Source organism: Pangasianodon hypophthalmus, chromosome 1 (genome assembly GCF_027358585.1).
Source record: "Pangasianodon hypophthalmus isolate fPanHyp1 chromosome 1, fPanHyp1.pri, whole genome shotgun sequence".
Classification (NCBI taxonomy): Eukaryota; Metazoa; Chordata; class Actinopteri; order Siluriformes; family Pangasiidae; genus Pangasianodon; species Pangasianodon hypophthalmus.
The window spans coordinates 22,626,257-22,651,356 of record NC_069710.1 but is presented as its reverse complement, the minus strand read 5'-3'; the positions used below and the strand labels follow the sequence as shown (position 1 = coordinate 22,651,356).

Genomic DNA, 25,100 nt, shown 5'->3' with positions numbered 1-25,100 from the left:
ACTAGGTTGTGTCCTATTGGGTTGTATAGTTTACTATAAAGGGTGCATGCGCAATGTTTTAGCCGCCTTGTAGTGCACTTAATGTAGGGAGTAGGGCGCCATTTGGGATTCAGCCTAGAAGAAGGATTCGGTAAAACGCGGGGAAGTTTGGTTTGTGTTGTGTGGCATGATATTAACTAAGTGGACTTATGTGAGGTGAATGAGATAGAGCTATGGACAGATATGTTCTTATTGTGGTAATTAATCAGGAAGCGAAGAAAGAGAGCTCTTTCAGCGGTAAGAAGTTATCACTAGTTAGCGTTCACTAGTTAGCTAGACGGCAAGTGATAGCAAGCTGGCTAAGTGTAGTGCAGTATAGACGTGTGAATGCAACAATTCTTTTTTCTGCAACAATTTTTTTTTTTACATTTCAGGGATTGAAGCTGCCAGAAAGGTGTATAACAAGCTAAAAGATATTTGCAGGACTGACAGCACGACACGGCTTTCTCCCCTTCCAGGTAATGATAATCTTATATACTGTAGTGGTGCGCCCCCTGGCGGTAGATAGTTGTATTGCTAGATTGTGTAATGTTTTTAGTTTATTTATTTATTTACTCTTTTATTCTCCTCTATATTTATTTGCTGTTTGTCTATCATCCACGATGTTTGTATCATCATACTACAATAAAAAAATGAAAAGAAAAATAATCTAATACAGCAGGCTTTCTCAAATGTTTTAAAACCAGGGATCTTTCACTGTAAAAAAATCACACAGTGCCTCTTATTTCATCTTAAGTCTTATTTCATGAACATTTTAAATGTGTACAGTAATTTTATTTATTAGATAGAACCTCATAGCTATTAGGGTTGTTATGGTTTGAAATTTCCACGATAGGATTACCTAAGTGAAACTATTGCTGTATCACAGTATTAATCGACTGTCTAAAAACGCACAAGCCAATGATGAAAACTAAAGCAAACATTTATTATGAAATCAGTGCACAAAAGTGTCTTTGCACATTCTTGTGCATATATATATATATATATATATATATAAGAAACAGAAAAGTCAAATCCTGTAATTGTACTTTCTGTGGGATAAGATTTCTGGACACATGTTTAAGTTTTGTTGCTGGAGGACGTCTAGATCGATTTGCACGGGATAGGTGATCTCTGTATAAATCACAGAGATGAGATCGTCTTCACAGTATGCGCATATAAACCTTTGAACTGGTTCATCTGTGTAAATTATTGTTATTATTGTGTCTTGTGGACTGTATATAAACATCTGATATGTGAAATAGCTTATTCAGGGCAGTACTAAATAAACAAAATGCAATTTTTATGATCCCTCATTATTATCATCATTATTATTATTATTATTTAATTATTAACATTTTGCAGATTCTGCAAGGTGTATGTAAACTTATGACCCCAACTGTAGGGGCAATTTAGTGTAACCAGTCCGCCTGCTTGCATGTTTTTGGACAGTGGGAGGAAACCGGAGAACCCGGATCAGGAAACCCACACAAACACAGGGAGATCATACAAAAGGCATGTGAATAACTTGCCGAAAACCCATGGAAGTGTGCTTTTAACCATCTATATTCTGTTGTAAATTCAGCCACTGGGTTTTGGCTTGTTTTCATTGGAAGACGATAGAAAACAGCACCAAACCGCTTTTCCCACAAGATATATGTAACCTTTATCCACATGTCAGTTCAGACAGGATATTGCCTGGGGTTTTGTACTACTCATTTTATAGAAAGTCAGTAAGAATTACTGACGTGACAGATATAGACAGGGCTAAAATCCTAGACATACTCTGGTAATACTTACAGTAGGCCATCTCCCCATGTAAAACTGGTCCAATCCGAATCATGTTGTCGTTATAAGCCTTTAAAAGAGAGTGGCGGAATGGAAATGCATTGTAATCAGTATTTTGAAAGAGTCAGTGGTGAGGTAGCTGTTTGATCATGAAACAGTGACACTGTAACAACCCTAATAGCTTTCTATTTCTGTTCTTTCCATCAACTCAACACTTTAGGTCCACATTGAATTATTTATACACCTACTTGTTTTTGAGTTGTTGAGGACTGGATTAAACCCATTCAATTCAAGAAACCAGGCAAAATGTTTCATAACTACTAGAACTCACTAAATATAAGAACTTGTGATTTCCTCCACTGTAACTTAAAAAAAAAAAAAAATCACAGACTCCAGCCATACCTCACTTTGAGAACCACTGTAATGCAGTTACCTGCCTGTCCATTTTCAGTGTGTTTATCTGTCTGTGTGGTTCCTTCTTCAGCTTGCTCTCTGAGTGGAACTCCTGCCTCCCCAAAATGGTTCTTCGCTATTCAAGCAACTCATGGCCCGACACAGGTAAGATTTTCAGCTCATACAGCCATTACAGTTCATATATTTTTTTAGTTTAGTATTATAAAGACCTCCCATTCATTCTTAATCCACATAGAACCATATAATTCTAAGGTTATGGTTTGTAATTAGTAGCAGCTAATATCTATGGACACTAGGCAATGTTTTCGAATAGAAAGCAGTATGAGAAATTGTGGTCTTATAAGGACACAGGGTCTCATAACCTTACAATCCAACATCACGGCTTTCTTTAACGTTGTCTGCTTACATGTTCCAAGACTAAAGGGATTAAATGACTTCGACTATGTGATCTAATGCATTCTAAAGTGATCATGACCATATTCCCTCAGAAGGCTGTGCCTTTCCTGTTTCAGCATGCGCTCATCCTTCTAATGGCTGCTGAGAAGACTTTTGCATGGAAGGAAACTACAGTGTAACTGAAATGGGTTGTTCCTTAGTTAGGGAATATATTTTAATGTTAAAGGTGCAATCTAAATGCTAAAGGTCATTTTATTTAACTAAAACAAATAACCTGGCAAATATAACTCGGAAACGTGGAAAAATCTGTTTTTATATGGATCTCCTGTCAAGTGAAAATCTAGTATCACTTGGAGAACAAGGTGAACCACCTTCATAGAAATGTATGTGGTTCTCGATAACTGCATCAGATTCTTGTATAGCTAACAAAGTTAGTAGTTTTTCAACTGAAAAGCTCGTGAGAGCTCACAGTGGCAAATCAGTATGACTCTGATTTCTCAGGTTTATAGCGGTGTAACTTGGCAGTTTACAGCAAAATGGGCACAACCACAGATTAGGCTAAATTGCTAACACCTCCAGCCTTATATCTGAACGAGTTCAAGGAGTAATTTAAAAATAAAATAAAATAAATAAATAAATAAAATTCCAGTGCTGCTGTACTTCACATGCTTGACCAATAGAGTGCTAATCTTGACTAATTGTGACTAATGCACCTTTAAGAGGATTATTCCTTTTAAAGTTTATCAAAATAATGTAGTATTTCTTGTTTTTTCTTTTAAAATGGTGACATGTTATTGGATGGGCCACACCTAAAATTTCTTTACTGGGATGATGTATACTTAGATAGTGTAATTTATAATTTAAATTTTCATATTTCGGTGTACCTTCACACCCACAGTGTTGCTTGGCTGCAGTGTTCACACAAGTTGACCATCTTTCACCTGTTCTTATCTGGCAGTTCTGTAGCTCAGAGTGGGATGAGGTGTGTGTGCAGCACAGTGATGGTGAAGAGTCTGTGCTTTCTCCTGTGGACAGCTGTGTCTGCGCCCTGCAAGAGCAAGAGGAGCAGAGCCAGCTGTCTGAGATCACCTCACACACGGAGTGTGTGCTCAGTATTTCGTTTCTTATTCTATTGCGCACACTAACCAAGAGTCAGGGTTAAATACAGGCACAGGGCAGAAGCTTAAAATGGTGTTTAAAGCTTTGGCTTTTCTTCGTAGGCTCTTTGAGGAAGCAGCTGATTCGCTTCATCAGTTAGCAGACAAACTTCCTCCTCCAGGTAATAAATAATACACTTGCTAACAATTCAGAGTTAGATAAGGTAAAAGATTCAAGTGCTGATTAGTTCTTTGGAAATGATGCAGTTCCTTGGAATAGGTGGTCAAACTGGGTGTTACAGGAACGGTGTGTGTTTTGTGATTCACAGGAAGGTTCCTGTTGGATGTAATTCTGCTGTGTGAGGGTGAGGTAGGAATGAAGGACTTGCTGCCAGTGATCGGTTCCCTGAAGCATATGCGGGCTTGGCACTCTGCACAGATGACAGTCATCACAGAGCAAAGTGCAGGGTAACAGATTCCACAGTCCACATTTACATTTACCCTTTACTTTTAGAATTGTTATATATCAGGCATTGTCTCTGTGACCTTGAAATCTTGTGATGGTGTATTAATGGTGATGGTGCATTAAACATTTGTGCAGTGAAAAAACTTTCAGCTGCACAAATAATAGTATGATAATACAGTGCTGCTCTTGCAGAAAAATGTCTTTCTACACTTTACAGAGGAGACAGAAATATTACTGTTCTGCATTTTTGTGCCTAATTATCATTAAACTTTAATATGCCTTGTGATTATTTGTGCAGCAGCCTGGGAAAAACCCTTCTCATCAGGTTTTCCCGAGCATGTATCTCAATCAGAATAAAGTTATAGCTTTTTAAAGTCTGTCTACCCCCAAATTATTCAGGGATTTCTTCAGAATTCAGAAATGTTCCAGAATTCAGGCACAGCAATGAGTTTTTCCCAGACTGCCACACATTTTTACAGTATGAAGGTCCCTTACATTAAGTTGAGGTTATATTTTATGTGACATTTAGAACACTGATAACTACATTTGTATCATTTATTGATTATGTTAAATACAAATAGAAACAGTATAAGGGAGCAGAAGTGTCAGATAAATGTGTGTTTATTGTTCAGATGGCGAACAGCAGCCTCGTACCTGTCGGGCCGTGTGTGTTCTCCCTCTGATCTAGAGAGCTGCATCGATGCCAGTGAGCTTTGGAGAGGGGGACTGCTGATCCGAGAGAAGAAGGTAACATGCTCATCTGCGTTTCCGCACTGAATGTGTCCAAACACTTCTTTGCACATCTTGGTAGACTGCAAAATAAATAGGTTGAATAGATGGTGCATGTTTGGCTGCTGCTTTTACTGTATCTTCACGTTTATCTTTTGCCACTGCAATTTCGCCTAGACGGGTCTAGGCCTTAAACTTTAGAACCTTGTACTGAAGAAGAATTAAGAAGCAGAAGAGAAAGAATACAACTAATATAAAAGTGGTTGTTAAACGTCAGCTTAAAATTGGGTTAATTGTGAGAGACAGGATTAACTAAGCTTCTATAAGGTGTCCCAGAAGTCTCCATACATAGGGGAAGTTAACACTTTTTAGCTAAATCTCGTCCAAAATTTTTCATACTTAGTTTGCGTTATATATTTTTTTCAGATAGCCTTTAAGTATGCCTTTGACAAAAGAAGAACGTTTTGAAATCTTTCTCATGGCTGGATCGAGAAGCTGTCGCAAGGTTGCAATGGACATGCAATTACATGCATAACACCAGATGTGTTAACACAAGTTCCTCATGCGTGGGAGAGATGACTCTGTGTGTGGTTACAAAGAAATGGCAATCATGTAGCGGATGTTTTGTAAATAAAGTTTTTCCAAAAAAGCGTTAATGTCCCCTATGTAAGGAGACTTTTGGGACACGCTGTAGTTCTCCATCATCCTGCATAGTTTAGTTCTACATCCAACCTGACATTAAGAGCTTTTCTAATCAGAGGAAGTAGATTCTCACAAGCAGTGCTAGGCATATGTTGGGGAAAGGTCATTCACTGACATCTGTTGTGTCAGAGCTCTTTGTTACTTCTAAAAATCTTGGCCCAGTGCAGCTTTGGGGTCTCTGGCAAAAAAAATAAAATAGCCTTGCTCTCTACTTTGAGTGTTTGTCCACCAGAGGGCAGTCATGACATAACAATAATTGGCCTTTGTAACAACAGATACTGAATCTTTACCAAGAGTTTGTTTTTAATTACGCAAGTACTGCCATGAGTTGGAATTAATACCATTGTGTTTTAATATTATGTAGTCTCATGCCACAAGGAAAAATATATGGGCTGTATAAGGCATGCACACACACATGCAGTATTCCAACAGAGTTTCTATTTGTTTAAGATGACATATAGTACTGGTATATTTCTAATATTATAAACATTTTAAAAAGGGAAACCATAAGCCACTGTAAGATAGTGAAGGGTGTTGCATTTTTTCCCCCAGATCTCTAACTTTAAATCAAGACTGTACCATTTTTCAACTAATTTAATAATACATATTTTGAAATGATAATTAAATCTAGATCAGTATAAAATTTGAAATAATAAGCAGTAAATGACCTCTGTCAAATAAGCAAAGAAGTCAGAGGGTATCCAAATCATGGCTGCCAGTCACAGAGAAACATAAGAACAGTTTAACATGATGGAAAGCTTTGAAAATGTGTGAAGTGATGGAAATGTCTGAAGGTCAGTCATTTAGGCATTTGTAGATGTTGGTCTACCATCTTTTTCCTCCAGCGCCACCAGTGTGCAGATACAGTGACATTAACTAAATGCAAAAAACGACCCATTTCCAAAAGCCTGAAAGATTTTAAGTGGTTTAATGGAATGAACAGCGCTCAGGTACTGGTGAAACATTTGCTTTAGACTGTTGGTAATTGCTGTTTTATCTTCATACATGCACATTTTGCATAAATACATTATATGTTAAGGCAAACTCTCTGTTCCTGCTTTGCATTAAAAATGAGAAATTGTGAGTAATATGAGTGCCATTTCACTAATGGATCTATGAGGGCAGAGAGAAACTCTTTAATTTGCGAGTCCTAGATGTACACTTGTGTTTATTCATTGGCCGAAAGAGCATGAGAAATAACTGAAGAAAAAAAACAAAACATGGTCCAAGTTTACTTTCTAAAAGCATTTCGAGGCATGCAAAATCAGACCATGCCTGATGAAACATAAAGCATTATGTATTGCATAGAAAATCTCTTGGCTTTTTTGCCTGCCCCAATGGTGAACCACTGATTTCTGTCAAGGAGTGATGTCTTCTCGTGTGTGTGTGTGTGTGTGTGTGTGTGTGTGCGCACCTGTGTGCTGCAGTTTGTCTCTGAGCTGCTGTTTGAGGGGTTCAGTTTGAAGTGGCAGATCGGAGGTGGCCGGAGCCACATGTCAGACCCCTGCTGCTTTACTGACCACATGATTCAGCCTGAAGTAAGTGGTCTTCCTTTCTCTTATTCATTACTGAAGGCTGCATTTTCATACAGCCAACAAGGTTGAATAGAATTTAGTAGCAGATGGGTTTATGTTAACAAATTGTAAACCTTTTTCTGATCAAATGCCTATACCACGGCTATTCAACAATAGATTGTAAAGGTCTAGTTACATAAAATTATTTTCTTACAAAGGTCTGGGTATTAACATACTAGCTACTAACATGACTGGATGGTGACATTAGCTATGTTTTAATGCTTAACTATAAGTGATTAGTTTATGGATATAAATAAGATATTTGGAAGTGCTTGGAAATGTTTCTTTTGTAGTGGTGCTTCGTTTTACCACTTTTGATATTTTGCTTTGAATTTAATGCAGGGAAAATAAATACATACTTCTCTGACCATTCTGTTTTTGTCATTGTCTGTTTTTGTGTTTTTTTTTTTTGTTTGTTTTTTTTTTTAAACAAGCCATGTTGTCAGTTTGGTAATCAAACAAGAGAGGGTAAATAAAATGAAAAAGCTATAAAAGTCTGTGAAACTCTACTTAATGTCTCTAGCCTTGGAGCTGGTCTGATGACCTGCCTGCAGCTTGTGTCTTGATGAATCCGTGATGGTTCATTTTTGAAAACTAGAGACGCTGACAGTTCTTCATAAGTTTGTCTCTTCTACAGTATCTTTTCAAGTTCTCTATGTTTGGTCCGCTGAAATACTTTATGGGTTTGCCTCTGGACCACTGTCCACCAGTTCATGACCCATGCCCTATACTTTCAAAAAGCCTCTGAGGGCTGAAATTCAACTATATGTACTAAATAAGATAACAGTTCACAAGTGTGGTGTTTTCTCAAACAGCAACATTACAATGTGTGTGAAATGATCCTGCACATTTTGCAGCCTCATAAAAGTTGATTGTCTTTTTGCTGCTTTCTTTAGTCCTAATACATATGCAACATATCTTCATTTGTTTTTTCTGATTAATTTTGACCTTGCATTCACAAGGAAGCTTTCCCTCTTTGTATATTTCTCTCTCTGCTCCCTCTATCTTTGGTCTGTTTACTGTCTCTGTCATGCTCTTGCTCTTTCATTCTCTTAACTAGTCTTTCTTCCCCCTGTCATAAAAGCGAGAGTATGGAATGTAGCAGTAATGAGTTTTTCCGCTGTGGATGAATCAGCGGGGCCACGGACTCCAAAGGAGCAGATTGCGCCCCGTGGGCTGTTTACCTAGGGCTCGCCTTGTGCGTGCAAGATTTACTGCCCCCTCGCTGATTAGTGCCATTAACTTCCCCTGCTGTTCCCGCCATCTTTATGAGCATTATTAGTGCGACAGGCATTAAAATGTAATTCTTCCATGTATCTCTGTGTTTATGAGTTTGAGGCATTACCTTCCATATGCCGCTGAGATCGCTTTGTATGAGAGAGTTCCATACAGAGAGAGGAGAGGGCAGGCGAGCCTGTGAATTTGGCTCAAGCAGTTCCACAAATTGCAGACAATGGCACTTCAGTCTGATGAAATCTGAAAGGAGAGCATGTTCTTCTATAATCTGGTTTTCTTTGTGAAATAAACCTTAATTTCAATAGTATAATAGTATGAGATGTAGCTGTAGGTGGAACACAGCAAGCTATTTGCTATAATTCAATTATATTGTTATGGTCTCTATTTCCATGGCTTAATTTATACAGACAGAGGAGTCTACACTCACTCTGGTACATCTGACAGAAGCATTTCCATTATTTACTACTATTAACTGTTATAGTTTTGCATTTCCATTGGCCTAATGTAACACTTTTTTATTCTGTTCTCCTAACATTTAATAGCCACTTTAATAGGAACACCTGTACCCTTGCTCATTGATGCAATTATCCAATCAGTCAGTCATGTGGCAGTAGTGTAATGCATAAAATCATATAGGTGCAGGTCAAGAGCTTCAGTTAATCTTTGCATCAGAATGAGGGGAGAAAATGTGATCTCAGTGACTTTGACTTTAGCATGGTTGTTGGTACCAGATGGGCTGGTATGAGTGTTTCAGATACTGCAGATCTCCCTGGATTTTCGTACACAACAATCTAGAGTTTACATTGAATGGTACGTAAAACAAAAAACATCCAGTGAGCAGCAGTTCTGTAGGTGAAAACACCTTGTGGATGAGGTCAGCGTTTGTTTACAGTAACTCAAATAACCACTCTTTACAGCCATGGTAAGTTGAAAAGCATCTCTACAACATGTTGAATCTTGACATTTGTTAGATGCCCTTTTCCAGAGTGACTTACAGAAGTGCTTCCATATCAAGTTCCTGTCCTGATCTCGCCTGACCTTTTTCCTCTCTTTAACTGTCTAGTTACGGTGTGTAGCCTCAGATCCCTGTTCTTGGCTGACAGGAGTGGGCCCCATTTCTGATGGGAACATTAACTGAAGCTCTTGACTTATACCTGTATGATTTTATACATTATGTGGTGTTAAGTTATTGATTGATTGGATAGTTGCATGAATGAGTTGGTGTACAGGTGTTTCTATTAAAGTGGCCAGTGAGTGTGTATAGGTGTGGCATCATATTTTTTGTTTTGTTTTGTTTTTTCCTTTCAGCATTATTATGCATTTTAACCAGTTAGCCATGTTTGTGTTTCCTTCCAGAAATGCTGAGAAATGTGTGTTTCTCACATTTTAAATCTGCTTATCTTCACTTTTCCCTGCCTGCAGCCTGCATCAATTTTTGGATCTAAATGAGGTTTTATTGAGGGATGAAGCCAATACTAGCTTATTAAACCCATCAAACTGGATGAAAGTGTAGAGCTGAGCTGGGATAGAGCTGACATTTTTGGGGAATTCAGCAGTACAGACAGCATGCATGAGGAGGAGGACCACCGCTGAGAGACGGCTGAGGGACAGACACTGAAGCACATCAATCACTGTGTTTCTAGTTTCATAACCTGACACATGCAGTATCGCTTTCTTTTGTCAGCCGGTTTCATTTTGGTCATTTGAACCTGGTTTCCTTAGTCTTTGTCTTGCACGTTCTTCAGCCTATTCTTTTCCTAATGGAATTTCTCCCTGCATTTGCAATAAAGCTTTACCTGTAAAAGCACACACCCCTGCATTAATAAGCAATCCAATACTTATTCTTTTCTAAAGATAAAATTACACTAGAACTGAAGGTAATGAAGATGATCATAATGATCATGCTACATTGTCTCCCACACAGGTGTTTCACTATTACCAGCCAGTGCTGGAGCTGATCCAGTTGGTCAGAGTCGCAGATCTCCCAGTGATTCTTCTTTCTGCCACTGAGTTTGAGCTGTATCCTTTCTCTGCCCCACCCAGGCCTCTTCAATAAGTACATTGTGTGTCTAGTTTCTTTTTTTTAGCTGTTCATAGGGATGACGGCTATTTTTACTGCTTTTTGTGTTGATGCTATGAGGCTGTATATAATAGTATGGGAGAGTTTTTAATCAAACATCTGTTTTTAAGTCAAAGTGTCTTTATTGGGAATGGCTAAGAATGCACAATGTCATCCAAATTAAAATTTTCTTCAAAAAATGTTTAATCTCTGAGCTGACCTTGTCTAATTTGTAGAAAAAACAAACATTGTAAGCAATCCTTAAAAAGAGGATAATTATAATTTATCTAGCCACTTCCAGTAAGACACTTTCTCTCTGAGAGGCAATCGTTGTCCAAATATGGCATTTCCTTCTTATTGTGTCCTAACATTGCAATATACTGTCAGCATTTATCTTGACTTGTACATCCAGTGCATTGTCCAGCAAATCCGCCAAAGCCAAACTTCTGTTAGAACAGCTCAGAGCTCTACGGGGAGAGGTAACTCGCACAAATTTACATACAGCCTCTTTTTCATCCAGCTTGTTACTCTGCATTATAAAATGTCCCATAGGTTTGCTTTTTCTGCCACTATCACTAAAGACCATAGTGACATGTTGGAGAATCAGTGTGTGCGCATGCATGTGTTGTGCGTTAGCAAGTTCTTTGTTTCCATGGCAGGTTGGAGCTCTGTTCTCTCTTTCCTGTGTGGTGAGCGTTGAAGCCTTTCCTCCAGCCTCCCAGCTCAGTGCCTCCAAATGGAGGGATTTTGTGGCCAAGCGCCCAAAAGCTTTCTCTGGTATGAACATCAGACTTCACTTTAAAAGAAATGGACTGTTACTAAACAATACTTAATACACATTATACACATATTCTTGTCTAGCACATTTGAAATATCTAAATGTGTACTTAATAGTTTGTTTCCTGACTGAGTCCAGACTGAGAGCATTCAGCATGTAATACCTAGTAGAGTTAGAATACAGCAATGCTTTGCCTGATTGATCAGTTTTCTGCAGTCTAAAGTGCTCTGTTTTTAAAACAGAAATAACCCATACAAAATCATCAGTCATACAGTACATGCAACCATAAATTATATTCCATTAACTCACACCCCCAACTGTCTAATCACAGTGGTGCTTACTGTAAATCTCCTGCTGATTGAGCAGTGTAATTCAATGCAGAGTGAAGCTATGATTGAACCTATGTATTATTGCAAAATCATGTGATTGCATTTTACTGAAACAAAATATGTATCCCAGCAACAATTGATACTGATCGTGCAACATGGTGAATCTGAATGAATACTTCTGGACAGTCTGATTCTGATAAACTCTCCCCCTTCAGCTCCTGATGTCAGGGTGAAAGGAGAGAAAGGCCACTATCTTCTCTTGGTTCAGGGGGCAGAGACTGGTGGCTGCAAAGCACGATTAATACACTCCTCCAATCAGATTAATGGTGCTGTTGCTCTGGCAACAATCAACAGCCTTGTACAGGAAAAAGTTTCATTATCCTCAGGTAAGAATTGTCAGTTTTACATGTGGTTCAACATATGTGATCATGTCACCATGTAATCACATTTCCAATAATTAATCCTGAATCCTGAATCTTGATTATAAACAACCATATTGTCGATAGATACATGTGCAGTAATGTACAGTGTCTTGCGTAAGTATTCACCTTCTTGAACTTCACTTCACTGGACCGAATGATTCGAGCTGACAGGATTGCTATGGTAACTCAAATAGCCACTCTTTGCAACCATTGTGAGCATAAAAGCATCTCAGAACAGACTTCTTTTTCCAATCATAAACTGTCCAGTGTCAGTGATCTTGTGCACATTATAGTGTCAGATTTCTATTCTTGGCTGACAGGAGAGGAATCTAATGTGATCTGCTGTTGTAGCTAGAGATGGCACTGATCCGATACCCAGTCTCGGGCCAATACCAGCAAAAAAATAAAAAATAAAATGTTGGCTCAGATATTGGAGAAAACGTATTGGATATCGGATCCTGTTCAGATCCAGATTGGAATTGGATTTGGAAAAGAAAATGATATCGGATGGGGATTGATATCAGAAAAGAAAAAGTGGTATTGTCATCTCTAGTTGTAGTCCATCTGCCTCAAGGTTCGATGTGTTGTGCATTCTCAGATGCTTTTCTGCTCACCACGGGTGTAATGTTCCTGTCAGCTTGAGCCAGTCTAGCCATTCTCCTCTGACCTTTGTCTTAAGCAAGGTATTTCTTCTTGCAGAACTGTCACCCACTGGATGCTTTTTGTTATTTGCGTCTAAAGACTGTTGTGTGTGAAGATCCCAGGAGATCAGCAGTTTCTGAAATATTCAAACCAGTCTGTTTACACCAGCAGCTATCAAAGACACTGAGATCACTTTTTCCCCCCATTATGATGTTTGATATGAGCATTAACTGAAGCTCTTCACCTGTATTTGCAGAATTGTATGCACTGAGGTGCTGCCACATGATGGGTTGATTGGATTATTGAAATTCTATAGCTGTGAAACCCCTAAATTAGTCCTGGGGCAAACAGTTGACTAGAGAAGACCATTCAGCCAAAGTCAGTAAGAGAATCAACCAAGAGACCAATTATGCAATTCTTACATTTACACTTTATTTGTAAACAATAAAGCTTATTTATTATATCCCCCCCCCCCCCCATATAATCCCAATTAAGTCCAACAATACAAGATGTGGAAAAGTTCATGGAGGGTGAGTGCATATGCTTGGCATTGGTGTGAAGTGGTTAGATGTTTTTGAATCTTTATGCTGCAGCACTCGCATCATTTCAGCATGCCTTCTCATTAGAGCTGGATTAAAAGCCCTCCACAGTCCTATCAAATCCCACAGCACCTGAAGCCAGCTGGACCTTAGCAAACACATGGAGGGGAAAAAAAAAAAAAAACCCTTTCCGCACCACTGTTTCCACACAGCACAAAACCTATTTTCATGTTGTGCACTCACCATTAATTTCTACTTGTAAAGTTTAGGAGATGATGTATTGACTACATGACTTGCACTTGTCTTTCTCCACCACTCAGATCCAATGAGAGGGCTGTAGCGTCCTGCGGCTAAACAAAGCCAGTGTTGCACGGCTGACTTCATCAGCCCTTGTTGTTAAGTTCTCTGCTAATGCAGCTTTAAATGAATAATACATGAATAAACGAATAAAATCCAAAACCTGATATAATCTGTAAGTGTTTCTTCAGTTGGATTTTATCTGAAAGTCTAACGTAGTGCCTATAGTACAAGGTTGAAAAGAACACCATATTGAATTGTCTGACTTAAAATAACATTAGACATGTGTGAAAGTACAGATAATTTAATGCTTTTGTAGGCGTGCAGTATTTCTTCATTGATTAACGTTTTATGCTGAGCGTAATGGCAATGCAGTGGTTTGCTGTTCACTACAGCACTGAATAGCTCTTTGTGCTCTTGATTTGTGTAAGTGTTGAGATCGCTGCTGGAAACGTTTGTCGAGGTAAATTACTGTTCTGTTCTTCAGTGGAAGCGTGGGTTTGCTCGTAGTTTCCTACTGTAATCAGGAGATTGTGCCAAGCAACAAATGCTACTGTAATCATTTAATGGGAATTATGGTGGTTGTAGTGTTTAGAATTGTGTCTGCATTGTGAGATTCTAGATTTAGGACAGGGTTGTCAGGTGTTCTGTTTCTCTCTCTCTCTCTCATACAGGTATTTGTGATAGCTGGCAATGATTCTTCAGTAAAAGGGTATTGATAAATTCTGAAGCCCTTGTTTTGTAGTTAAAGAAGTCTGAGCTTTCTGGGAAAACCAGTGTTATGTTCATTTTAGATAAGATGTGCTTATTTACACCTAAAACGTTATGATAAAGAACAAAGGGACATTGCCAATACGTATTAAGCAATACTCTAATTCTAATATTGACTCAGAGAAATTAAGCAGCAAGAATCACGTTTTTCAGTTAAGAGTGATACACGCATGCACACTGGCACATCCACATTGACACACAGTGACGTCTTCCTTCTGCAGGAGAAACTCGGTTATTGATTGGGTCAAGAGAGATGTAGCTTTTCGGCCAGTTGTACACTATTTTTAAGCACAATTCAAAGTGAAAAATTGTTCTCTAGCTTCCACATCTATTAAGTTATATGTTGACTGATTATAACTATGGACTGAGAATACACTATTACTTTACTATTACTCATAACCAATAATTATTTGGTAACAAATCATTCCTGCACTATAATAATCCCCAGTTTTTCCTTGCAGGCAACGTTCCTCTCTGCCTTAGTCATATCTGAAATGACGGTTATGAACTCACAGCCAGGAGTCAGGAGCTAGACAGGTTCATTGAAAGTGTGAACTCTATTAACCTCTCACCCTCTCAACAGGCACCGAGATTGCTGATTGGCTGCAATCTCTGCCCCGTCTCTGTGGAGACGACCTCTTGCGGAGGGAGAGGAGGCTGGCCAGGGTCCAGCACCGGGTCGTCCAGGAATGTGCCCGTAAGTGGTTACCTGGGCAACCGGAGACCTCTGGCATGAACTCTTACTTGTTCACATGGAATTTTCAGCGAAACCATAGCGCGTAAACACACACACTTGAGTACTTGCTTAAAATGAGAGTCCTGTCGATAGGGTAAACAAAGAAGTTTTGTTTTCCTCAGTAATTACTGGTGTAACTGTATAGATATCTGATCGATTTGATTTGTTACACAGCACAAGAGTTATTGAATTTGTTGTTTGTTTACTGTAAAAAAGTTGTAAGCTTTTTAGGCATCTATATAAGTTGATGTGATGTTAAAGGATATACCTGCTGTCATAAATCATTTAAAGAAATTTCAGTAAGGGTGTAGCAGTAAGCCTGGTTCTGGGTCATATTAGGACATGGCTGAGGAGGCAGAGAGTAATATGTTGGATGGTGGAATGTGATGCACTTCTCTGTATGGACAGGAAGAAGAGAGGAGGCACAGAAGCCCGCAGCTGTGCCACTAAATGACCTGAGAGTACTGCTGCGTCTGGCCAGAGAGCAGTACCTAAAGATGCAAAATGCCATGCAGCCCAGAGTATGTGTGCCAGTAGAGAAGGAGAACCACACTTCTGTTACAGGAGGTAATCAGCAGCATACTGGCATTACCAGCAACCAACACTGAAGAATGATCTGCTCTTACGTTTGTGCATTCAGCAGACTTTTCAAGCTGTCTGTTTTTGACATCTATTGTGTTGTTCTCTAGCAGACAATAAGCACACCGCCCACTCAGAATTGCCAGAGAGAAGTGTTCTGAGGAACTATGAAAACGCGCAGAAGATCCGGCACAAAAACAGGTAAGTCTCCATCATTCACTTGTCATCATTTCAAGAAACATTCTGTCATGAAATTTGTGTTTATTATACTGTTTGTGATGTCGTATCTGTATTTCTCAGCCTCAGCTTTTTTCAGTCCACAATCGCAAATGTTTAATTAGCGTGTTCAGTAATATCCTCCAAAGAAGCTATAGTAGTACTAGTTGCGTGTTTAAGTCTGATGATGGGTGGGTAGGTTCTTTCATTTTTGCTGGAGTGTCAGTTTAGTTTAGTTTTATTTATGTTCTAACATAGAATTATTGTCATTAGAACATTTACGGCATTTGGCAGACGCCCTTATCCAGGATGAGTTACGCTTATCTCATTTATATAACTGGGCAGTCAAGGGCCCAGCAGTGGCAGCTTGGTGGTGCTGGGGTTTGAACTCGTGACCTTCCCATCAGTAGTCCAACGTCTTAATCACTGAGCTACCACTGCCCTTAGAACTACTTTTTTGAATAATGAAGTTTCTCTGAAAACAGGTATGGACCAAAATTATTAGCACCTGAAATATTTTTAATAAATGCAGAGAAATTGACATTAATAATAATAAAAGATTATTATGAATAATTAATTGATAGTAGTAATAATAATAATAATAATAATAATTATTATTATTATTATTATTATTATTATTATTATTTTCATATTATTTTTTTATTTGTGCTCAGTCGCCAGGAATCTGTTTCCCTGGGGTTTAAATATAAGGTTGCATGGATGTAAAATTACTTCATTCATTACAATGGGAAAAACCAAAAAACTCTCAACACGTATAAAACTGATGGTTGTTGACCTCTGGATTTGAACCATACTGCAAACCTGTGGTCTGATTTAAAGAGGGAAGTCCACATGCACAAAGCAAGTGTCTCCAACTCGACTCAGTGCTGCTATTCTCTTAATTGTCTCTTAAACGTTAAAATTCTCATGAAATCAGAAATGACTCTGACACCTCGAGTTCCTTTCGACACGCTTGGCACTGCTTGATTCTGTAGTATACAGTTATAGAAGAGAAATGATTTATATTCTCACTATCCAGATGAGGATGTGTTCCCTTTTGAGTCTGGTTCCTCTCAAGGTTTCTTCCTCATGTCGTCTCGGGGAGTTTTTCCTTGCCACTGTTGCCTCTGGCTTGCTCATTAGGAATAAATTTATATCTATATCTGGGTTCCTGTTAAGCTGCTTTGTGACAATATCCATTGTTAAAAGCACTATAAAAGTCAAAGTGATTTAAATTGTAAGGGTGCAGAAAATGTTGGAACCAGGCTTTTGCATGAAAAATGCATTACTTAAAAATCTATTTTGTGTTTGGGGGGAAAAAAATGTTTAAATAAAACATTCAATATATTAATTTTTTGCTCATTTTTGTTGGGTGCCAAATTGTAGAGGACACAGCACTATTACATGCGAGTTATAATTGACAGGATGGAGTTACAGGTGTTGTAGAAGCACATAATACATCAGCCCATAGCAACTGCTTATAATTCCAAGCAGTAAGAGGTCAAATGGAAAAAGCAGAAGGAGGTGTTCTAAAAATAGTAAGGAGAGCATTATCTGCTTCTACTTTTATACTTTGACTACAAGTATTCTTACTGTGCTTACTAATTTGTTGCTCTTCATCTGACTGGCACTTGAGTTACAAATCAAATCAAATAAAAACGAACTTACTTTCTTTTAATGTCTGGGTAGAGCTGTGTTTATTTTCTGTTACTGCACAACCTTTTTGCAGGTTTTGCAAGTTGCTTAACTATGTACACTAAATAAATAAGCATTAATGTAAATTCTGAACAAAGAAACAAGAGAAGGAACTTTTATACTTGCTATCTAGCTATTGGGCATGTGTATAACCTACCAAAACAAAGAGATAAATTCTCTAGATTTATGCTTTTAAGGTGCATAAAACTGAGCTTGGCTCTTTGTAGTTGGTAGTGTTTTTGTGTTTATGATGGCCTGTACAGAGCAGATCTTCTTACAACCTCTCCAGGTCTAGCCTCTTCAGCAGTGGCTCTTCAGACTGTCTTATGGGCCCTAAAGATGGCCAGAAGAGTGTTTCTGCACCACTGGATGCACGAGAGCTGCTTAAGCACTTCACTGCTGATGGGCTACCAAGTGGAGAACTACAACCTCTCCCTGTCCTCAGACGGTAAGTCCCAAACAAACAAAGATTGAGATGTGCCAAATATCAGGAAGGCAAGTGGCTATGTTGCTGCTGAGGATTGGTGAAAATTGGGTAGTGGAGGTAGAGCTCTACTTTGCAGAGGGAGGTCCTCTGATTCTCTCAAGCATTCGTATAGCATCCATATCACATTAACACACATCAACACTTTCATAACTGCAATCGTAACCTTAGACAAGAGGCTAACTCTCAGTTTGGCACCCAAACTGTAATGCGCCTGAAAATGTTTATGTATGATGTAGCTTTCAGTGGACACTTTATAAATAAGTTAAGGTTCTGTATATCATTTAAGCAAAATTAATGAAGCTTCAGGCTCTGCAACTGCTGCGTGTTTCGGATTTAACACAGTGTCAATGTAATCCAATAAGGCTAAAGGCTGTAGAAAGTTCCTAATTAGGAATGTGAAAAGTAAGACAGCTCAATGGGATACATGATCATTACAGGTAATTAACAATTAGAACCTGATGAGCACAATTTGGGGGCATTTTTACACACAGTCTTTGGTTTAATAACTCAGGATCTTTTTGTCTCTTTGGTAGTTTTCTCAATAGAGAGAAAATAAGCTTTTGTTTTTCACTGATTTTATTTCCATGTTTTGTTTCTGTCTGAGTGAGTGTACGGACGTCATCAGTGTCACAGATTTGTCAAAATGTCTGGCAAAAAAGAGGTTTGTTTATTTACCACTAAAAATACATCGCTTTGTTTTTACGATCCTTATTTATTTGTAAAAATATTTTGTTTGGTTGTTTTTGACGAGTTGGAAAGTGCAAATTTGCCATGTCAAAACAGTCAGACGATGATGCATGCACTCAAGCTTTGCTAGATTTATAGTGTATTAAGATGCAGGAGAGACGTACACAGTGCTCAAAAAAACAAAAATAGATAAATCTGATATTTCTTTGAGTCCTTTGTTATGCACTTGAAATATGGCACCAAATAAAATGATTTTCACACTGAACAAATGAAGTAAATAAATAAATAATAATCAGTTTAGCTACAGGTAATAAATAGTGAATTTTCAGGTCATTCAGAATTATACAAAAAATAGTCAGAAAAAAAGTGCAAGGCATGCCTCATTTATCAAAGAACTTTGGCACTCAGCATGAAACCAAGGGATGACTATAATCAGTGCAAAATAATTCCGTCTCTCACTAGTCATTACTAATCAGCCTAACTAGCTGTCATAAAGCTAATACATCCCAAGATTACAGAGACTCTGACCACTTCCAAAAGGATATGTCCTTTGAGATCACAACTTTTCAAGTGCATTTTGCATAAAAACATGTTAGTATATACTCATCAAATAATTGCATATACACTCACAATGCACTTTATTAGGAACACTATACTAATATTGAGTAGGGTCTCCCTTTGCTCTCGAAACAGACTCAATTCTTCATGGCATGGATTTCCCAAGATGTTGGAAACATTCCTTTGAGATTCTGGTCCATGTTGACATGATTTCATCACGCAGATTGCAGATTTTTCAGGAGCACTTTCATGCTGCGAATCTCCCGTTCTACCACGTCCCAAAGGTGTTCTATTGGATTCAGATCCACTGACTGGGAAGGCCACTGAAGAACATTTAACTCATTGTCATGTTCATGAAACCGGTTTGAGACGACTTTTGCTTTGTGACATGGTGCATTATCATGCTGGAAGTAACTATTAGAAGATGGTAAATTATGGCCATGAAAGTATGCACATGATCAGCAACTATACTCAAATAGGCTATGGAATTCAAGCGATGATTGATAGGTATTAAAGGGCCCAAAGTGTGCCAAGAAAACATTCCCCACACCATTATACCACCTCCACCAGCCTGGACTGTTGACAAAAGGCAGGTCGGGTCCATGGATTCATGCTGTTGGCATCAAATTCCGACCCTACCAGCTGTTTGGCTCAGCAGAGATTGAGATTCATCAGACCAGGCTTAGTTTTTCCAGTCTTCATCTGTCCCGTTTTGGTGAGCTTGTGCCCACTGCAGCCTCAGCTTTCTGTTCTTGGCTGACAGAAGTGGAACCCAACGTGGTCTTCTGCTGTTGTAGCCCATCTGCCTCAAGGTTTGACATGTGCATTCTGGGATGCTTTTCTGCTCACCACAATTGTACAGAGTGGTTATCTGAGTTACTGTAGCCTACACTCAATACTCAACACAGCCCATCTGGCACCAACAATCACGCCACGGTCAAAGTCAAAGAGATCACATTTTTTCCCCATTCTGATGTGATTGAGAGCAGTTGATTTGAACACTACCCAAAGATGCTAGCCCATATCTGCATGATTTTATGCATTGCACTACTGCCACATGATTGGCTGATTAGATAATTGCATGAATGAATAGGTGTACAGGTGTTGCTAATAAAGTGCTCAGTGAATGTATGTGTAGCTTTTTTCCTCCTGGGGGGAAAAAAAACGCCAAAAAAACAAAATATGGCATATATGAATACCTGCAATGATTGTAATATTAGAAGTGTCGTAATAAATGAAGTGAAAAATGCTCACAAATGGGCTAGAATTCTAAAGTTTAAGACTGTAGATGAACCCATTATATAAATTCCTGTCTAACTAGCTTTCTAGATTGGTGCATCTCAGGCAGGTGCCATGGCAGAACAAAATATACCACAACTAGACTAATCAAAAGAATTCAGCGGGTATCTTTAAAACATTCACTTAATGCCTCCATCTGGTTGCCTGTATACCCGCCTCTCTCATCACATTTTATGGCCCCTTCGCCACTCTGCATTTTGTCGTCGTTTCCTTAACAGACTGTCGAGATGTGCAATTACACTCAATTCCGTGTGATTTACTAAGGCTTGCTGTAAGTGACTCTTGTAAGTGTTTCACGTCTGTGTGTTCGTTAACTGCAGCTAATGTAGCCTAACTCTGAATGGGATACCTTATACTTTGTTGATGTTCTCTTACAATGTGCGTAGGGATAATGCGTTCCAGTTGTCGCCTGATCTCACTCCCAGAAAAGTGACCAGACTTCCATTCAGGCAAGCAGCCAGCGCTCACTACCATGGCATAGAGTGAGTGTAAACCCATGGTTATAGCATCATCAGCCATTCATTCACTTCATTCAGCAGTGGTTTTGTCCTAATCCTCCTGCTGTGTGCGTTTTTGCGCAGGTTTTGCTTGGACGAGCGGAAGGCTCTGGAGAGAGACTGTGGATTTGCACGCTTGCAGTCACGGCTAATCCGCTTCGAGACCCAGACTACGTGCTGTAAGGAGCCGTGCCCGGTGCCGCTGGCTCTGAGCCCTATGCCCGCACCTACTCCCTCGCCCTCTGAACCTGGCAGCGTACCGGACGGAGAAGCTGCACACAACGATCTACCTCATCTCAAACGCCGCTCCCGTGAACCAGACGCGCACACACATCAGCAAAAAAGGTCAGAGTTTTCAGCATGGATCCCTCCTTAAATGATGAATTACTCACAGTGCTGACATCATTAATCACTCATTGAGCCATTAAGTATTTTATGGGGGCAACAGTGCTCTTAAGGATTTACTCATTTTATTTTTAGACTGTGTGGTGCTGAAAAATGATCAAAGCAGTGGAATGAATCTGTTAGGGGATGTTCCATAATGGATGATAAATTCTCCTCATTTGTTTCCTGCTGAAAGCATTCATGGTCTTCTTTGAGCACATTTGAGTGTTGTCTCCATATCACCCTTGAGATGTTTTGTAAGCACTAGCCTCTCCAGTGACCTCCTTGACATGGCGCAGAAACATTTTTCCACCCCATTTCACACCACTCTTCAATTATTTTTAGCATTCATGGTAAAATCGAGTACAGATATGCACTGGATGCATTGAGTGACATGAACAGGAGATTAAACTTCATTATTTAAAAGCGTAGCTGTGTTGAATATCAAATGCTTTGTATTTCAGCATCCTCAGAAATGTGCTTTCTTTGTAAATGCCGTACATGTTGCTCTTCAGTCAATTTGTGTTCAGTCTGTTTTGGTGTGCTCAGTTTTTTTTTTTGTGTGCTTGTTTCTCTATCAATTGTGTGTTTATTTGAATTTTTAACACAGGTTGGTCAAGTCAGAGAGCAGTGAGTCTCTGGGCTCTCAGTGCAGTGGAGGTAGTGGTTCACACCCAGCCGTGAGAGCTCTGCAGCAGCAGTCAGGCCGTTCTCTCTCCTGCTCCAGCTCAACCAGACGCTCCACTGCTGGAGCTGAAAGTTCCAACGAGCCTCCAGCCAGCCAGAAATCTAGCCAGGGCCAAACTGAGTCACGTTCACAGAAACACAATCGGGTGAGAGCGCACGCACACGCGCACACACACACACACACACACACACACACCACACTTCAAGTATAATATTTGGAGTTAGCCACACTGAATATTCTGATTTAAAAGAAAAAAACTGAACTGTAGTTTGTGTTTAGACAGCTGAATTGCCATTACATTATCAGTGCTGTTGGAAAGCCATGATCAGCCTTCAACACTGTACACACACTGCTCTTATAAGTGGGTGTGTGAGGCTCTTCCTGTACAGCAAGAATGCAGCCATTGTTGCATGATGTGTGTGCTTGTCATTTTGTATGTCTCTTTTGAATCTCTGAAATTCTTTTTTTTCTTTTTCTTTTTCTTTTTCCCACAGATGCTGAAGGAGGTGGTTGCAAAGACACTGAAGCACTATGGCATCACCAGCGAGCACAAGTGCTTCAAGGCCTGCAGTCAAAGACTGTTTGATGTATCAAAGCTCTATCTGAAGGTATATGATGGAAAAAAGCTGAGTAGCAGCAACAGAAACTGTAGGCTGGATTAGTCAGACACGTGCAGTGTGATTATTGGTAAAATATTAATCAGTGCTATGAGTCAGAGTTTATTCCCTACTCATTTACGGGGTTCCATGATGCAAAGAGTTTCCATTCTCTTTCACAATTATGCGTAAGTTATGGGAAATAAAAATTGAGTGGCTTGCATAATTTACACTACATACACTAGTGAAAGCACAGCTCTAACATGTCAATACTTAATAAGGCTCTATATACTTAATACTTATACACACACACACACACACACACATATATATATATATATATATATATATATATACTTAATAAGGCATATCCTACATCATGAGGAAAATGTGTTTTCTATATACCAAGACATTAGCACCACCAACACAACCTTTTATTCAGAAGCTTCTTATTAACCATGGTCTTATTTGGGACAGGACCTGAAAACGTCACGGGGTCTCCATGAGGAAATGAGAAAAGCAGCTGGTCGAAATGCTAAGCAGGTAAAGTATTCACCTTCCTAACACTTAGTCACACTTTTCTATTTAGCTACACAAGGGGGGTTTCAAAGCTCACCAGATTTCCTGAAAATGACAAAACTTTTTTTTTTTTTTTTTTTCCCCTGCCTGGGCTAAATGCACTTCAGATTTGGTTATTATGTGATGATCATTTCATTCAGTTCTCTCTGACCTCTGCAGGTGATCGACTGGGTTGTGGAGAAAGCCAAAAAATGATGTGTACGTCAGAGGTGTGTACACACCACGTGTTTACCTGTTTTGCATTATGTAGTGTCTGTATGATGTGTTAGTGTGTATTAAAGTGTGTTTTATTTTACAGCCCTGCTTCTTTTTCTTATAATCAGTAAAGTACTTATTTTGGTAAAAAAAATTGCATGCTCATATTAGATGCTGGACATATTAGATGGATTTGTTCAGGGTGCCCAAAATTATTTCAGCATTTGGATGCAGAAGGTTCCTTGTTGCAGCCCTTTTATGATCGCACTACATTTATTTTATGAACATAATTCACAACTATTGAAATATCAGGTGCATTACATACATAGTACATATCATATTTATTAACTGGAGCCATTAGAGCTCCTTATGATATGACTTATTAACAAACTTATTTCTGAACATTTTACCCACAGAATCAGTTACACTGTTACAGTTCATCATTTTAACAGCACTATTCCCAGTTTCATTAAAAGGTTTGAAAAGGCAGATGTAATATATACCTCTCTTGTGTTTTGATTATAGTCAGAGAATGTGAATGTTTCCCATTTCAGTATAATACATTCAAACCCTGAGATATTTATGGTTAGTCATCAATTTCCACTGATCTCTATTTAAAAAAAAAAAAAAAAAAAAAAAAAGTTTCCATCCTATTTTATTTCATTGTGAGCAACTGACCCAGAAAGGACTAGGATGGACTGGATGATCGCAGTTGAGAAATGTATTAATGGCAGTACAATATTTATATTATGGAAATGTCTAATGTTTTCTGCCAACCACAAAATGGTGAAGGAAAACACTATAAATCAGTCACCCAGGGCTGGGTAGTTCTGTGATCAATGTCCAAATATCATAACCAGACATTTTTATAGGAATGGTTTCCTTTGAATTGTAGAAAAATCAAATGGAAAAAGGTTTGGCCTCCAACCTCATTTCTAGTAGCTAAGCATTTATTCAAAGCACCAGCCAACCTTGAAATTGGCAACACATGAGCAGTGTAATGAAAAGTAAAAACACTTCAGCTGCACTTCCACTTGATCTCTCTGTTGGCTTAGCTTGAATGACCTCATCTCTCTGGTTTGTTCATCCCTCAGTTCACAAGACAGTGTAGGGAAATTCTCTGTGTATATATGCTTGAATGAACCACTGAAGCATGACAGTTCCACTTCCCTTTGAAAGGGTAAGTTAGTTTATGTCAATTATATGATTAAGACATTTTTGATATATCTTGGGTGCCTCGTGGACTTTGGGGGACTGTAGCACACCAAGTTACAGCAAGGTTTCAGTGCTTAATGCTGGTTGATTGGGTTTACACCTAGAGCTGCATTTGATAGTTTATTCTAAACAGCATATATCCAACAGATTTTGTGTTCACAGGTATACCTTTAAAAATATTATGTATGTATTAAGGACAAGTTTACACTTTGTGCTAATATACTACAGTCCTGACTCCTCAAACCCAGACCCTATTGGCCTTTCCAATCTCACATCAAAGGTAATGTGCATCCTCTTGAAGCAATGCCCTTTCATCAGCTGCCCCCTGGCATCGCTTGTCCAGTGTGGGCTGAAAGGGCTCTCACTTTTGGCGGTTCTACGGCCTGCATTCCAGCCTCACAGAGGCCTATTGTTCTCTCCCCGGGTGCCCAG

General features: G+C 38.9%; 1 protein-coding gene across 4 annotated transcripts; it reads left to right on the top strand.

Moving 5' to 3' along the window:
- Window positions 1-70: 70 nt before the first annotated feature.
- Window positions 71-23,555, top strand: mtbp (MDM2 binding protein). Of its 4 annotated transcripts, none has more exons than XM_053234450.1 (22): window positions 71-276; window positions 414-497; window positions 2,291-2,364; window positions 3,575-3,717; window positions 3,837-3,895; window positions 4,043-4,181; window positions 4,812-4,926; window positions 7,038-7,148; window positions 10,345-10,439; window positions 10,892-10,958; window positions 11,139-11,256; window positions 11,802-11,972; window positions 14,841-15,032; window positions 15,402-15,560; window positions 15,686-15,773; window positions 17,773-17,931; window positions 20,901-20,996; window positions 21,096-21,356; window positions 22,006-22,228; window positions 22,578-22,691; window positions 23,157-23,222; window positions 23,418-23,555. In XM_053234450.1, the coding sequence occupies exons 1-22, from the start codon at window positions 213-215 to the stop codon at window positions 23,451-23,453; spliced, it is 2,634 nt and encodes an 877-aa protein (XP_053090425.1). In that variant the 5' UTR covers window positions 71-212; the 3' UTR covers window positions 23,454-23,555. The 4 variants fall into 4 exon arrangements, with proteins under 4 accessions (XP_053090425.1, XP_053090431.1, XP_053090420.1 ...); XM_053234456.1 differs by having other exon boundaries at window positions 72-276; window positions 14,841-14,954; XM_053234445.1 differs by having other exon boundaries at window positions 72-276; window positions 15,683-15,773.
- Window positions 23,556-25,100: the final 1,545 nt, after the last annotated feature.

Excerpts from the sequence above, each read along its gene's own strand:
- mtbp (XM_053234445.1), top strand. The coding sequence starts at position 213 with ATGGACAGATATGTTCTTATTGTGGTAATTAATCAGGAAGCGAAGAAA. Across the intron at positions 11,973-14,840 it reads AAAAGTTTCATTATCCTCAG|GCACCGAGATTGCTGATTGG; the intron begins GTAAGAATTGTC and ends CCCTCTCAACAG. Across the intron at positions 15,033-15,401 it reads GAATTTTCAGCGAAACCATA|GAAGAAGAGAGGAGGCACAG; the intron begins GCGCGTAAACAC and ends CTGTATGGACAG.